General features: G+C 44.0%; 1 protein-coding gene across 1 annotated transcript in view; it reads left to right on the forward strand.

Annotated features, from left to right (window-relative positions):
• Positions 1 to 16,628, forward strand: part of GLP2R (glucagon like peptide 2 receptor) — a 183,244-nt gene that overhangs the window by 135,501 nt on the left and 31,115 nt on the right. Inside the window, exons 10-11 of the mRNA XM_025210754.1 lie at positions 7,338 to 7,426; positions 15,706 to 15,844. Coding sequence (XP_025066539.1) covers positions 7,338 to 7,426; positions 15,706 to 15,844 — 228 coding nt within the window. The remainder of the gene's footprint in view (positions 1 to 7,337; positions 7,427 to 15,705; positions 15,845 to 16,628) is intronic.

Consider the following 16,628-nt stretch of genomic DNA (forward strand, 5'->3'; position numbering starts at 1 on the left):
CTCTCCTGACCCTAGCTACTATGAAACTAGGATGCATCTGTCATTGGTGTGTGCTCTTCCTGGATGGAATGAATAGTAAAGAAGCCAGAGGCTGGTATGCGTGCAAGAAAGCCAGACAATGATGATGTAAATTGTAAATTCAAACAAGCACCAAACCTTGCTAACCTCATCATCAGAAGCAAACTTCTTACAGCCCAAAACACACCAAATGAACTCAGACCATGCCATGACAAGAAATGTAAAACCTGCCAGCATATCTCCACCACCCCCACAATTGGTATATCCTGCAACATTAGCATTCCTGGATCTTACAGCTGCACTGCCAGAAATGTAATATATCTCATCCAATGCACTAAATGACCTGATGGAAAATACGTAGGAGTCAGCAAACAACAACTGTGTACCAGAATGAATGCACGCCAGAAATCTATCAAAGACAAGAATACCCAATTACCTGTGAGGGTATATTTCTCACAAGAAAACCACTCTCTCTCCAATCTCTCAGTTTTAATCCTAAAAGGGAATTTCCAAAACAGCTTTTACAGACAAGCCTACAAACTTCATATCATCAACCCACTGGATACAAAAAGTCATGGACTAAATATAGACATTGGATTTACAACACATTATAACTAGGGGTGCACCAATAGAGGTTTTGGGGGCCAAAACCAACAGCCGATATTTAAGGAAGCATATCAGCCAATACCGATCTGATTTCTGATATAGCTGCCTCCAGGTGGTAAGTCCAGTGTTGTGGAAGGGGAGTGGGGAGGGAAGGGACATGGGGGGGTGCAGATCAATGCCCCCCATGGTGAGGAAGGAGGCCGGGGGGGTGGGGTGGAACCATGGCTCATAATGGGGGGGTGGCTCCTGCCACTGCTTGCACCCTGGGAAGGCATGGCTCCGTTCCCACTGCTGCCGCCACCAGCCACTTGAAAGAGCCCTGGCTCAATGCCCTGCATCCACCCATGTGCTGGGAAAAGCTGGGGCTGTGCCGGGTGGCTGGTGGCGGCAGAACTGGAAGTGGAGTGGTGCAAAATCTGGGGTGGATGCAGCATCCTCCCAGCACCGCTGGTCCCTGCTCCGAGCCCAGGCCCCACCAAGACAGCCCTGTGCATCCCCGGCTGCAGCTCACCCCAGCTCATGCAGATCTGGGGGCATAAGCCCCCCCATGCCCTCCTGGGGTGCAAACAGCGGTGGAAGCCGCCTCCCCCTGACAAGCCGTGGCTCTGCCCCCCCCGGCTGTGCCCGCCTCTGCTTCCTCCCTCACTGCGGGGGGCATTGATCTGCCCCCCACCATGCCACTTCCCTCTTCCCTCCCCTTTCACCCCACCACACTTACTAGCTAGAGGCAGCTTTCCATGCTGCCAGCTCTACTCCTCACTGCCTGAATGCTGCACTGCAGCTGCACTCAGGACAAGCATTTATCAGTCAAATTATTGGCCCCATTGGCCTGATATCCGATACAGCCAGTTTTCTTTAGATTGGTACCGATCCGATATCAGACCAATGTATTGGTGCACCTTTAATTATAACCTGCCTAATATCTGACTCCCCAGTTACCTCTCCACTATTTACCAGCTACATTCATTTCCCTTCCTCCCCGCCCCCAGCCTGTCTCTTACCCACTGACTTCTCAATTTATACCTTCACTGAGTGGTTTTCTTGCATGTGTACCAGCCTCTGGCTTATTTACTATTCATTCCATCCAGGAAGAGCACACACCAACTGCACGTGCTTCCTCAGCCTGATGAAAGGTATTTATACCTGAAAGCTTGCAAAGAAAAATTTTTCCAACTCTTTGAGTTGGTCTAATAAAAGATATCAGATTAACCCAAAGAATCTTTAAAACTAACATTTGTTTCAGATGTGACTTGACAGCTACAGTTATATATCTTCTTTAGTTCTTATTCTGTCACGCTGTCTCGTCTTGGAGTAACAGAGTAGTGAGTTGGAAACACTTCCTCCTAATCTTGAAACACATTTTTGGCTTGACTGCCACTAAAGCAGCCTCTCTGTGGGCACATCTATACATGCATTAATACACTTTAGTTAATACACATTAAATATATTACCTCCATTGTGAGGTACTACAAAAATGTGCATTAGCCTGTCTTAATGTGCATTAACTAAAGAGCACCACTTTAAAGTGATGCTTAATGCACATTAGCTAAATAACACTTTTTTGTGATGCTTTAATCGCATTAAAATAGGCTAAAGTGCATTACGGTTCACATGTACATGTGCACTGTTAAATAAGAGAATTACATTTTGGAAAGGAAAAATTCATTCTTCATATTCTAGATATATTGAAAAAAAGCTGGCATGGGGAAAACTCAAATGGTCCAGGACATAATTTAGATGATACTCAGAAAGAAATATCCTGCATAAATAACTTAAAAGTACTATTTGTAATTCATATCTAGAGATCATTGATTATAAAACCAAGAGGGACTATTGTGATAATCTCATCTAACCAACTGCACAGGACAGGCCAAAGGACGTTTCTGAATTAATTGCCATTTGAACTAGAGAACATCTTCTATAATAACATCCATTCTTGATTTTAAAATGTCACTGTTAAAAAAAATTCTACCCTATTTCGTTTTGAATTTGTTTAACTTCAGTTTGTAGCCATGGGATCTTTTATCTTTATTTGACAGATTGAAAAGCACTCATTGCCAAATTCTCACTTCCCTTTATGACCTTATACATTGTGATCAGGTCACCCTTTACCATTCTCTTTAAGCTAAACAGATCGAACCCCTTGGAAGTTTCACTATGCTGTGCATTTTATAATCCCTTAATCATTCTTGTGGCTCTTTCTGAATTCTCTCCAATTTTTCAATATTTGTCCTGAATTGTGGACACAAGAATTGGACTCAGGATTCCAATAGCAGTCATGTAAGTGCCAGATACAGAGGTTATATAATTTGAGATTTCCATACGTATACATCCAAAAATGCATTTGTCTTTGTTCATTGCACATGAAGCTCATTTCATCTGACTGTTCACCATTACTCCCTAAATCTTTTTCATAACTTCTGCTTTTAACGATGGCATTGTTATCCTGCAAGTATGTCTTATATTATTTGATCCTATATTTATGAATTTATGCTTGGCATTACTAAAGCAATTTGGATCACACTGTATAACTGGACTGTCCTCTTCATTATTTATCATTCCTTCAATTTTTGTGTTACAAGCAAATTTTATCAGGAAGGATTTTATATTTCTGTAGTGTTAAGTAGTGTAGGGTCAAGAACCAATGTCTCTTGAATCTCACGAGAACTACCTGTTCAGTGAGCAATCAGATGCATATAAAGGGAATTCAGATTCAGATAACTTATATGAACTTGTACTTTGGTATTAATTTTACTTAGGAAAAGGGAAAATTATTTTTATATTAAAAAAAGATAGTCCACGTTTGGAAGTGTGACTCCTTGTTTTTGCGTAGAAATAGAAAAGAACTATTGAGAAATGGATTATTTTTGCTCAATATTTAAAAAAAAAATCTAACCATCTGAGATTTGGATAGTTTTCATTTAATGGTTATGCAAATGTAAAACACATGTGGAATATTGCATGTGCTGTAGAAAATGTTAATTAATTTATACTAGACTTATAGTAATAATCAATAGTACATTAATGTGTTCGTGCTTTTGATCCTGTACTAGCTATAGTGAGTAATTGGTAGATGTTAACTTTATTTGGCTTTTTCTTGAAATTTGGTTTTTGAACTCTGTTGATACTTTGGGCCACATCCTGGCTATATTATATGAAAGTGCTGCATCTTACATATACATCCATGGAAAATTGATACCCTGGACATATGATCATGTCATAGTACAAAATCAGGAATGTAGCCATGGATAGTGGGAAAGAATATTAAGGAAGGCTGTGTGATGTGCACGGCTTGCCAAAACCTACAGAATATCAATAATATGCAAATAAAAAGCAAGGAAGGAGCATCAGCAAATATATAAGTAAGGCCATCTACTAAAAAAGAAAAGTACTCCTGATGGTGTGAGGAGCACTTTAGGAAAGTGAGCCCTAAAATGACTATAAATCTGCAGGACCAAGTCAGCATTAGCTGTGGAGTTCAAGAAGCCTATATAGGCATATGAGACAAATGCTGAACACCAAAAAGCAACGCATAGATCAATTTTCCTGGAGTGGGAGAGGCAAGGAAAATGTCTTACTGAATTAACATATTTCATAACTAATAGGAACCAATGTATACAGTTGCACTAGATATGACTGAAAATTCTAAACTGTATGTTGTGGGCAAAATCATTTGCAAATAAAATATGTCATTTAAGAGTGCTATGCAGAACCTCTTGGGTCATTGCTGGACCTCTGGGAGCCATAAGAAAGGAATCCTTTCACTTAATAGAAGTTTATGAGTGTCCTTGGGTTTTTGACTAAGATTAGTGTGATATCTGGAGCACTACTGTACTTTCCTCTAGGCATACAGTACATCAGCATACTATCAGATACCTAGCGGACTGAAATTCTCCCATGCTTGTGACTATGCTCTGCAGTGATAGGATTAACTTCCAGATGGGTACAGCTAGATGAGAGGGGTGTGCTCACAGGAGATGATTATAATGATTTATTACTATTGGACAGGTCTATCAGAAACATCCTCTGAATCCCAGAGGCTTTGTGAACTCACAGCTACTTCATGTTCTAGGGTCGATCAAGCTCCTTTGGCCTGCATGTACTGCTGCTGGTGTTTGTCCTTGTCAGTGATGGGGAACATGTAAAGATATAGACAGACAACACTTGTATCAATATCAAATAGTACTGATATAGGCTATTATGATAGAATTTACATCTTCATGCTTCTGTAGTATCAAGGGTAGCAAAACCATTGCAACTTTAATTCTGTTTTGTTCAGGGTATGTACACACATTCAGGCTAGTTAGGGAGAGGCTAGCTTGAGTTAAAAACATCCACCTGATTTAATGTAAATTGGGAAGGGGGGTTTAGCAGAGCCTGCAGAAGGCTTGGGGACTAGCAGGGTCTGCAGGAGGGTTTAGGGAGAACTGTGGGGGGCAGATGTCATCCACAGGGGGTTGATGGGGGTCCAGGAGTGTTGGGTGGGTTGTTAGAGGGGATGTTGTGGTGCTTGCTGGGATAGGGGTTTTCTCCCCACCTATGACCAGGGGCTACTTTTAGCCCCCCAAACAACCCACCCCCAGACAAACAACACCCCCCTCCATTGAACCAGATCTATTCCAATACCCTTTGCCCCTCCCTCCACTCCAACTTAATTCCTTGGATCCAAGTACTGAGTAAAACTGGTACTGGGAGTGGCTTATGGGATGGGGCATGTGGCAGATTCTGGGGGTGGGGTGGCGGACTGGTCTGTGGGGTGGGGGGCTGTCCAGGGCCTAAAAATAGCCCAGTGCCTGCAGGGGAGGGGGCAAGAGGTAGGAAAAGCACAGCCCTGGGCCTGGAGCAGCACCTGGGTTTTCCCAGGCCTGGGGCTGCGCTGGGAACTGTACAAAAGTTCAATTAGCTCAATCTCACTGGATCTAGTCTAAGTTAGACTACCTCTGAGGTACAGTTAACTTAGATTTGGTTGGCCATTTTTAAACCGATCTAACAGTCCTGAACTTTGGTAGAGTTCACACACTGAACCACCTAACTAGGGATCTAAGTGTAAGGTCCCCACCTGAGTGAACTAAGTTAAATCAGGTGACCATTTTTAACACGATTTAACCTCCCCGTAACCTCCCTGAATGTCTGTATGTACCCTCAGTGTTAAAATTTGTATCACATTAGAGGAGCTTTGGGATAAGAGTTACATTGTAACAATCGAGATATAGCTCCCACTACCAGCTGCCCTTCCCCTTTTAAAGCAGTTAAAATGTTTGTTTGTCCATAGCTTTAGTTATTTCTGTCAGCAGCATCCTAGACACATCCACAAAATAGAGCAAGTGTCTTCGTCAGTGTGCCGAGACCTCTTCTGTTCCTTCTATACCACTGATTTTCTTGGATAATTCTGACTTATGATCTTGACAGGTAGCTTAGGTATTATTTTGACAGGTACCTAAAACGCTGCCTGTTTGCCGTTTGGTATTCTCTCCCACTCAAAATTGGGAAATCCTTAAGGTAGTATTGAATCTGTTCCATTGTCATCATCTGTAACTCTGTGTAAATTCTGCTTTGCTGCCAAGATGTATGACTTAGAGGCCAAATCTACATGAGACACTGACTGTACAGTCGTCACTGTGCAGTCATTTAGTATTTGTATAAACAAATTTATACAAGTATTTACTGCACAGTAACCTGAGTTACTGTGTAGTAGTGCCAACAAATGGCTTTTTTTGTGATGCTACTGTACAGTAGCTTAAGACTACTGTGCAGTAGTGTCACACTGCTGTTGTTGCCATGCAACGCTACAGCATAGTAGCTGCAGGCTACTGCGCAGCCAGCATCTCATGTAGATACGGCCAATTTCTGCTTTCTTCAAGCTATTGAGACTGGGAACAGGGCAGTTTTCTATTTCACCTGGGTAGGCATGTAGGGCAGAATCACATTTCACTTTATGCATCCAAATGGCAGTTTTCTAGCTGTGTAGCTGCTATTTGAGGCACTTATACATAGTTTACAATGTAGATGCAGAAGTGTCTCAGGCTGAATGCTCAAAATTGGTGAACACTTGACATTTTAGCCTTTATTTCCCTGTACCTTCATTTTCCATCTGTAAAACAGGGATAATGCAATTCCTTCATGTTCCCAGGCTGTTGTGAAAATACAGTCATTGTTTGTAAATCCTCCAGATAGCCTTGTGAAAGTAGCATAGAAATATAGATGAGGATATGAATAAAGCTGTATTCAGTGCATTATTAGTGTTGTGTGAGTTAAATTAGGCTGGGAATCACATATTGAATAAAGAAGACTAGAAGAACTAGAATAATTGCCCACTCACTGAATGAGGCAGGTGTCTTACATTAAAACCAAAATCTGATCTTGTAATTAAAGTTTGTATCATAACACAATCTTGGAGGCTGGACAAGATGATCTTGTGAGGTCCCTTCCAGCCCAGCTTTCCTACTTTCCTATGAAAATACAAACAAAACAAGCAAAAGTAAGATTATGCCATCTAGAAAATTTGATTTTCTAACTTTAGAGTACTTAACTTTGCAATCTTCATTTGTTTTAGTTTAGTTTTTGCATGTTTGACATACATTTATGTGTGTGTGCATGCATATAAAATATTCAAATATATTTCTATATAACTATATAGAAATAAATATATATATAAATGGTATTACTGTATTGTGACATTTTCTGTTACTAATCAATATATATTTTCTTTTAAGGTTAATTTCTTCATCTTTCTAAAAATTCTGAAGTTGTTAATTTCCAAACTCAAAGCCCAGCAAATGAGCTTTCATGATTACAAGTACAGGTATGTAATAAATTTGAAAGACCTACTAATCTTTTTTGCTTCCTTAGAACTTTTTATTCAAACATGTCCCATGGTGCTTTGCAGGATATATAATTATGTGTAGTTAACAAACAGGTAAAATAGGACAGTTTTTCTGAGCCTGTACTATAAGTGTCTCAGAAAAAGGGAAGAATAATAGCCTGTCAGCTGAAGGAAAATGTAGAGTTTGAATGTACTTTCTTATCCTGGAATACCACTACAGTGTTCTTTGTTTTGTTCTACTTGTCATGAACTCTTTAATAATAAGTGGGTGGAACCTCAGTTTTATACCTCATTCAAAACAAACATCACCTCTTACAGGATTTATATCCTGCATTTCAGGATTTGTCTATTATTAACTCAAAAGAAAGGGTCCCTCATCAGTCACTCACTTCTGTTAGTATAACATACAGACATTTGGAATCCTTAAAGCTGCAAAGAGATGAGCACCACCTACTGAATTCCCCCACTGCATTTTTTGTGATTTCCAATCTAAGAAGATAAGCAATATACTACTTCATTTATGAGATACAACACAGGAGCAAAAAATAGAAAAAAAACTTCATAAAACAGGATGTCATTAAATTATGAGTCTCTCCAATGAATTTTTGTCCCTTTCCATTCACACAAAATTCAGATCACCCCTACCTTTTATGGACCAGCTAATTTCTTTCACACACCATACAAGGTAGTTTCACTCCCCAACAATACAACCACACTGTTCATTCTTTCCTTTGCTATTCTGCAGAGGCTCACAGCTGATTATGCTATCATTGTCCTGGTACATGGCTGGAAGCCTCTTCATCCCCTCTTGGTCCAGGTAGAGGTCTAGCTTCTTTACCTGAGCTTGGTGGAAAAGAGTTCCACCAAGAATTGCAGAATGACAGGGAGATGCTGCTTCCCATTTAGCTCTCAGAATACCAGACAGGAGGATTTGGGGAACACTTCAGCCTATGTTTGCAGAGGGCAGGAAAAGTAATTCCAACTGTTCTTCCATATACAGCACAGCACTGACAAGATACCTAATTACAGGAGGAAAGAAGGAGAATGGGCAATATAGTCAATCAGATGGGAATTCCTTGCAGATCAGTAGCAGCATCTGAAAACTCAGTGTTTCTGAGTATGTTACACAGTTCCACTGTCAAAACATGGCCCTGTTAATAGCAGCAGTAAACCCATTATGTACACTTGACTCTGGAGGCTAAGTGCTGGCTCTAGTGCTCTCAGCTGGGAGATATGAGACATGAATTCTGGCCATTGCTTCCCCACTTACTTATGCATTTTATATTACACAGACACTGGGGAGAAATGGGAAATAATCCTGAATATAAGGACTGAAACCTCTTCCATCTGTGTCCCTTCAATATAAGGCTACAGAGTTAGCTTCACTCTCATTTGCTCTCCTTCTTGTCCTATGAATCTTTGCTGCCTTCTTACCCAGCTGTCCCAGGAAGAGAGGAGGGAGCCCTATAGCCTGATAGTGAGGGCATTCTGCTTGAATATGAAATACCTGGGTTTAAATCTCTTTAGGCTGGGGGTGGGGGTATAATCCAGTGTTCCCACTATCTGAGTGTTTAACCACTAGGATATTATGTAAAAGATACCTGGCACATTCTTCTCCTCCAGCTGTGGTCTTGACTGATAATAAATGGTTGCTGCATTTTGTATTGAACTCAGTACTGTAGGTGCACATTATGCATGCTAATTGAAGAACAGAGGCCCTGGTTCTCATGGAGGATTTCAGTCATCTTGATATCTGCTGGAAGGGCAATACAGCAGTGCACAGGCAATCCATGAAGTTTTTGAAGACAACTTCGTGGTGCAAGTGTTGGAGAGGCCAGCTAGGAGCTATGCTTTCTTGATCTGCTGTTCACAAACAGAGAAGAATTGGTAGGGGATGTAGAAGTGGATGGCAGCTTGGGCAGTAGAAACCAGGCAATGATTGAGTTCAGGATCCTGAGGAAAGGAAGGAAGGAGAGCAGCAGAGTAAGGACCCTGAACATCAGAAATGCAGACTTGGACTCCCTCAGGGAATTGATGGGAAGGATCCCCTGGGAGGCCAGTCTAAGGGGGAAAGGAGTTCTGGAGAGCTGGTTGTGCTTTAAAGAAACCTTATTGAGGGCGCAGGAATGAATCATCCAATGTGCAGGAAGACTAGCGAGTATGGCAGAAAACCAGCTTGGTTTAGCAATAAATTCTTCAATGAACTAAAACACAAAAAGGAAGCTTACAAAAAGAGGAAACTTGGACAAACAGCTAGGGAGGAATATAAGAGCAATGCTCAGGCATGCAGAAATGAAATGAGGAAGGCCAAAGCACAATTGGAATTGCAGCTAGCAAGAGATATGAAGGGTAACAAGAAGGGTTTCTACAAGGATTTCAGCAACAAGAGGAAGAGCAGGGAAGTGTGGGTCCCCAACTGAATGGGGAAGGCATTCTAATGACTGCTGATGCAGAAAAAGCTGAAATACTCAATGCCTTTTTTTACCTACATTTTCAAAGGAAGGTCAGCTCCCAAACTATACCCCCTGGCAGCAGTTTAAGGAGGAGGTGAGCAGCCAACAGTGACAAAAGAACAGGTTAGGGACCATTTAGAAAAGCTGGACATGTACAAGTCCATGGGGCTGGGCATGATGCACCCCAAGGTGTTGAGGGAGTTGGCTGATGTGATTGTGGAGCCACTGAGCATCATCTTTGAAAATTCGTGGTGATCGGGAGAGGTTCTGGATGATTGGAAAAGGGGAAATATAGTACCTATTGTTAAGCAAGGGAAGAAGGAGGATCCAGGGAACTAAGGCCCAATCAGCCTCACCTCAATCTTTGAAAAAAACATAGAGCATGTCCTCACAGAATCTGTCTAAGCATTTGGAGGAGAAGGTGATCAGGAACAGTCAACATGGATTCACCAAGGGCAAGTCACACCTGACCAACCTGATTGTCTTCTATGATGAGATGACTGGCTCAGTGGATCCTGGTAGAGCAGTGTACATGGTATACCTTGACTTTAGCAAGGCATTTGCCATTGGTTTCCTACAACATTCTCACCAGTAAGTTAAGGAAGTATGGGTTGGATGAATGAACTGTAAGGTGGATAAAAAACTAGCTGCATTATTGGGCTCAGAGGGTAGTAATCAATAGCTTGATGTCTAGTTGGTAGCCAGTATCAAGTGGAGTGCCCCAGGGGTTGGTCCTGGGGCTGATTTTGTTCAATATCTGTATCAGTGACCTGGAAGATTGGATGGAGAGCACCCTCGGCAAATTTGCAAATTACACCAATCTTGGAAGTGTTGTTGATATGATGGAGAGTAGGACTAGGATTAAAGAGACTTTAAGAAATTGGGGGAGGACTGGACCACAATAAACCTCATGAACTTCAATAAGGACAAGTGCAAAGTCCTGCACTTAGGACAGAACAATCCCATGCACTGGTAGAGGCTGGGGGCCAACTGGCTAAGCAGCAGCTCTGCAGAAAAATACCTGGGGGTTACAATGGACAATAAATTGAATATAAACCAACAATGTGCCCTTGTTGCCAAGAAGGCTAACAGCATACTGGGTTGCATTCATAGGAGTGTTGCCAGCAGAGTGAGGGAAGTGATTCTTTCTCTCTATTTGCCACTGGCGAGTCCACATCTGGAGTACTGTGTCCAGTTTTGGGCATTCCCCCACTACAGAAACGACGTGGACAAATTGGAGAGAGTTCAGTGAAGGGCAATGAAAATGGTTTAGGGGCTGGGGCACATGACTTCTGAGGAGAGGCTGAGGGAACTCAACTTATTTAGTCTGGAGGAGACTGAGAGGGGACTTAATAGCAGCCTTCAACTACCTGAAGGAGGGGTTGAAAGAGGATGGAGCTAGACTGTTGTCAGTGGTGGCAGATGACAGAACAGGGAGAAATGGTCTCAAGTTGCAGCAAGGGAAGTTTAGGTTAGATATTAGGAAAACCTCTCTCATGAGGAGGGTAGTAAAACACTGGAACAGATTACCCGGAGAGGTTATTGAATCGCCATCCCTGGAGGTTCTTAAGACCCGGCTAGACAAAGCATTGGCTGGGGGGGTGTTGTTGGGTCTCGTCCTGTTTTTAGCAGGGGTGGACTAGATGACCTTCTTAGGTCCCTGCCAACCCCAATTTTCTATGATTCTATGGTGCTATGGGGTTGCCACTTCACTTCCATTCTGGATAGCAACAGAATTTATATAGAAACTAAGCATCTACCTGCTCAGACTGAAGCATTTCTGCACATACCTCAAAACCTATGATTAAATTCACAATCCAAAATGAAGGCATCAAATCAATCAAATCATCTATATAATTTTGTGGCTGCTGGAGCAGGAGCATTCTGGAATGCTTTGTGTTTGTCAGGTCTTCTGCCTAAATCCTGCCTATGTGCCTAGTTTACCAATCTGGATTTAACCCTTAATTTTCTCAGCATGTTTTGGTTCAGGGAGTTGAGATCTGGTAGTTTACCATGGAGTAAGAAATCTGCTGTTTGCCATGCACATAAAAAATATCTAGCTTGATTCAAGTTATGAATCTGTTTTCACAGTGTAAGTCTGCCAGAAACTGGCAATATTCTCTGAAGGCTCCATCTGCAGCTGATGTACTTCAGCCTCTCGCAAGTCTGACATGCAGACAGAGTAGACACATGCCATCTACAGAAAGTGAAAGAGCATGACTCAGGGCTCCTTTCAGGTGCCATGATCCGCTGTGGGGGCAGGTACCAGGAATAAGATAGACTGCTGTGTTCCCAATGCTGTCTGCGTAAGTGACAGATTTTTTTAGGACCGTCTGTAACCACTATAGTGCACTCATGTACAAAACATGTGACTGCAACATAAATCCAGCACTTCTTTGTCCTCAGAACATGGTTATGAAACCTCCTGACAAAGTGTGAGTTTCATCCTTTAATCAGTGGTTGGTCTATATAGCAACTATATATCAACAGTTACTCTGTAAGGACAGTTCTAAAAGTACCAGTTTTGCTGATGACCCATGTCTGGATATACACCTTGTGTATATGAACAAGGTAGATGAAGTTTTCAAACTGGAGGGATGTGGGCAGTGGGGTCCCCCAGGGCTCAGTCCTCGGGCCTGCACTGTTCAACATCTTCATCAGTGACTTGGATGAGGGGGTGAAAAGCACCTTCTTCAAATTCGAAGATGACACTAAGATGTGGGGAGAAGTGGGCATGCTAGAAGGGAGGGACAGGCTGGAATTGGATCTGGACAGGTTACAGGGGGGGGTGGATGAGAATAAGATGGGATTCAATACTGACAAGTGCAGGGTACTGCACCTAGGGAGGAAGAACCAGCAGCATACCTACAGGCTGGGGAACTCCCTTCTTGAAAGCACAGTGGCAGAAAAGGATCTTGCAGTCATTATTGGTTCCAAAATAAACATGGGCCGACAGTGTGGGGATGCAGTCAGGAAGGCTAATCACACCTTGTCATGCATCCGCATATGCATCATGAGCAGGTCCAAGGAGGTGATCCTCCCCCTCTATGCAACACTGGTCAGGTCACAGTTGTGTACTGTGTCCAGTTCTGGGCACCGCACTTCAGGAGGGATGTGGAGAGCATTGAGAAGGTCCAAAAGAGGGCCACTCACATGATCAGGGGGCAGCAGGGCAGGCCTTACAAAGAGAGGCTAAGGGACCTGAATCTGTTCAGCCTCCACAAGAGAAGGCTGAGAGGGGATCTGGTGGCCATCTATAAACTGGCCAAGGGAGACCAGCAGGCTATGGGAGAGCCCCTGTCCCCCTGAGCAATTCCGGGAGTAACGAGGAATAACGACCATAAGTTGACCGAGAGTAGATTCAGGCTAGATATCAGGAAGCCCTACTTCACAGTCAGTGCGGCTAGGATGTGGATCCAGTTTCCAAGGGAAGTGGTGCTTGCTCCTACCCTGGGGTCTTCAAAAGGAGGCTATATAGACACCTTGCCAGGGTCGTTTGACCCCAGCATTCTTTCCTGCCATGGCAGGGGGGCAGACTTGATGATCTGCTCAGGTCTCTTCTGACCCTACCAACTATGAAACTATGAAACTATGAAGTTAGGTTATCAGGACACAGTTAATTATGGTATTTCCTAGCTTTTTCTTGGGGATAGTTGGGGATGGTCCTACTTTGAGCAGGACTAGATGACCTCATGAAGTGCCTTCCAACCCCAATTAGCTATAATTCTATCATTCTATGAACTCAGGCAATGCTGTTTTAATAGTTGTCTGTATACCTTAATATTTATATTGCTTTAGTACTGATAGCCCAAGCATTCTCAGACCTCCATTGAACTGACTGCTGTAAAAATGTGTAGAAAAATGACTGTAAGTTTTCTCTTGTAAGTACTGTCTAAAGACCTCCTTTGTCTAACACCTGTCTACAGATGCTCAGAGCAGTAAGCATAAGGACAGCTGGACAAGGAAGGCATAAGCCCTGGGTGCTGCCTAATGAGAGGGCAGCGCCCTCATGTCCCCCACTCCACCTCTTCCTCCACTTTTCCAGTTCCAGTCTTGGTAGCAAGCAGCTGTGGTACAGGAGTGCATTAGTGAATGAAGGGCATTCTGGGAAAAAGTAGTTATGCTGAGTGATATTGGGCAACTGCAGGTGAAGTTGATATTGGGTGACTGCAGGTGAAGTTCATGTAGTTAGGTAGAGGGCTCTCCCCTATGTCCAAGATGATTTCAGTCACATTTTCAAACATATATACTTAACAGGTATATATCTTTGTTATATATATATTTGTTTACATATAGGTATATATCTTTGTATATATACCTGACTATCTTTTAATGCACTTTTGTTAATATCTTCTGACTTTTGGAAGTGCTAGGTGAAATGAATAATAGGAGCCATGAGCACTAGGGTTGTGCAAAGGTTCGGTTGCAAATTCAATTTGGAGGAGATTCGGCCCAATGCAGCAGCCGAATCTCCAAATCTGAATTGAACTGGGAGACCCATTAAAAGGTCTGAATCGAATCTGAAGCCTCTGAATCTATTTGGAAAAGATTTGGAGAGATTCAGATCATCCAGGGAGAGGCAGACAGAGCTGGATGGCTGCAGGTTCTCCCACGGCTCCTCTGGCTGTGCCTGCCTCTCCTTGGGTGGGGGGAGCTGTGGGAGAAGCCCCCATGGCTGCCCTGCCTGGCCCCATCCCCCGCCCAGCCCCAGCCTCTCGGCACTTTAAAAAAAATAAAGGCCCACACCCACTTGCTGCAGCAGTGGCAATCAGGGCCTCTGAGGGCTTGTGGCAGAGCCTCCAGCACAGCATGGGGAAGTGGGGGGCAGCAGGGATGACCTCCCGTTGCCTGGCACCCACACAGCAGCCACCCCATGGTGCGGGAGCAGCCTGCTGAGTAGGGCACTGCATGCTGTCTAGGAGCCGGGGTCACTGGGGCTGTGGTGTTGGGCTCCAGGTAACAAGTGGAGCCAACTCAGCTCCCAGACAGCACGCGGTGCCCTGTTGAGCCGAACTGCACCTGTGCAATGTGGCAGCTGCCATGTGGGTGCCAAGCAGGGGGAATGATCGCCACTGCCCCCGACTGTGCCTGCCTCTGCCCCAGCAGGGGGAGCCATGGGAGAAGCCCCCAAGCCTGCCCTGGCCATCTCCATCTCCCGCCCAGCACAGCCTCCTGGTATTTAAAAAAAAAATTAAAAATCCCTGCAGTCACCAGCTGCAGCAGTGGTGATCAGGGCCTCTGAGGGCTCATCGCAGAGTACCCCTGTGCAGCAGGGGGCAGTGGGGGGCAGCAGGGATTGCCCTTCTCTGCTTGACACCCGTGCGGCCACTGTTGCATCATGTGGGTGCAGCACAGCTCAGTAGGGTGCTGCGTGCTGTCTGGGAGCTGGGGTGGCTCCGACAGTCACTCGGATCACAGCACTGCTCAGCCCCAGTGGCTCCAGCTCCCAGACAGCATGCAGTGCCCTGCCGAGCAGCGTCGCACCTGTGCCATGGGGTAGCTGCCACATGGGTGCTAGGTGGGGGGGGGAAGATCCCCACTGTCCCCCCACTGCCCCGATCCCCACTGCTACAGCCAGTTCTTTAGCTGTTTCTCTGCATACAGTCTTATTTCTGTCATGTTTGCCTTGGGTCACTGTTTACTTATTCTCTTTTTATTGAATGTGCAGTCCCTTCAATTTTGGTACCTAGCATTCTGCTCTGTCCTGTGAACAAGCTGCTTTTCTAGTTATTTTTCCATAGCTGAAGAAATAACATCTCACCAAGCTTCTTGAAAAATCCAGTATTCAAACATTTTATTTTTCAGATTGGCAAGGTCTACTCTTGTGTTGATACCATTGCTGGGGATCCATGAAGCTGTCTTTACATTTATCACAGATGAACAAGTAGAAGGATTTTCAAGACACATAAGAGTCTTCATTCAATTAACAATGAGCTCCTTTCATGTAAGTACTTAATTGAAGTATCTTTTCTATAGGAATAGGATGGTCCTATATAGATCAGATAGAGTGTTTTAATTTATTATTGCACTCCAATCTTTATTGGCTTACAATACCATTACTGACAAGTGCAAGGTACTGCACCTGGGGAGGAAGAACCAGCAACATACCTACAGGCTGGGGAACTCCCTTCTCCTCAGCGCAGAGGCAGAAAAGGATCTTGGTGTCATTATTGATTCCAAAATGAACGTGGGCCGCCAATGTGGGGACGCAGTCAGGAAGGCTAATCGCACCTTGTCATGCATCCACAGATGCATCATGAGCAGGTCCAAGGAGGTGATCCTCCCCCTCTATGCAACACTGGTAAGGCCGCAGTTGGAGTACTGCATCCAGTTCTGGGCACCACACTTCAGGAGGGATGTGGAGAGCATTGACAGGGTCCAGAGGAGGGCCACTCGCATGGTCAGGGGGCAGCAAGGCAGACCCTACAAGCAGAGGCTAAGGGACCTGAACCTGTTCAGCCTCCACAAGAGGAGGCTGAGAGGGGATCTGGTGGTCTTCTATAAACTTACCAGGGGTGACCAGTGGGGAATGGGAGAGTCCCTGTTCCCCCGAGCACTACTGGGAGTAACGAGGAATAACGACCATAAATTGACCGAGAGTAGATTCAGGCTAGATATCAGGAGGCTCTACTTCACAGTCAGGGCGGCTAGGATCTGGATCCAACTTCCAAGGGAAGTGGTGCTTGCTCCTACCCTGGGGGTCTTCAAAAGGAGGCTAGATAATCACT

Source organism: Alligator sinensis, unplaced genomic scaffold, assembly GCF_000455745.1.
Source record: "Alligator sinensis unplaced genomic scaffold, ASM45574v1 scaffold1023_1, whole genome shotgun sequence".
Classification (NCBI taxonomy): domain Eukaryota; kingdom Metazoa; phylum Chordata; order Crocodylia; family Alligatoridae; genus Alligator; species Alligator sinensis.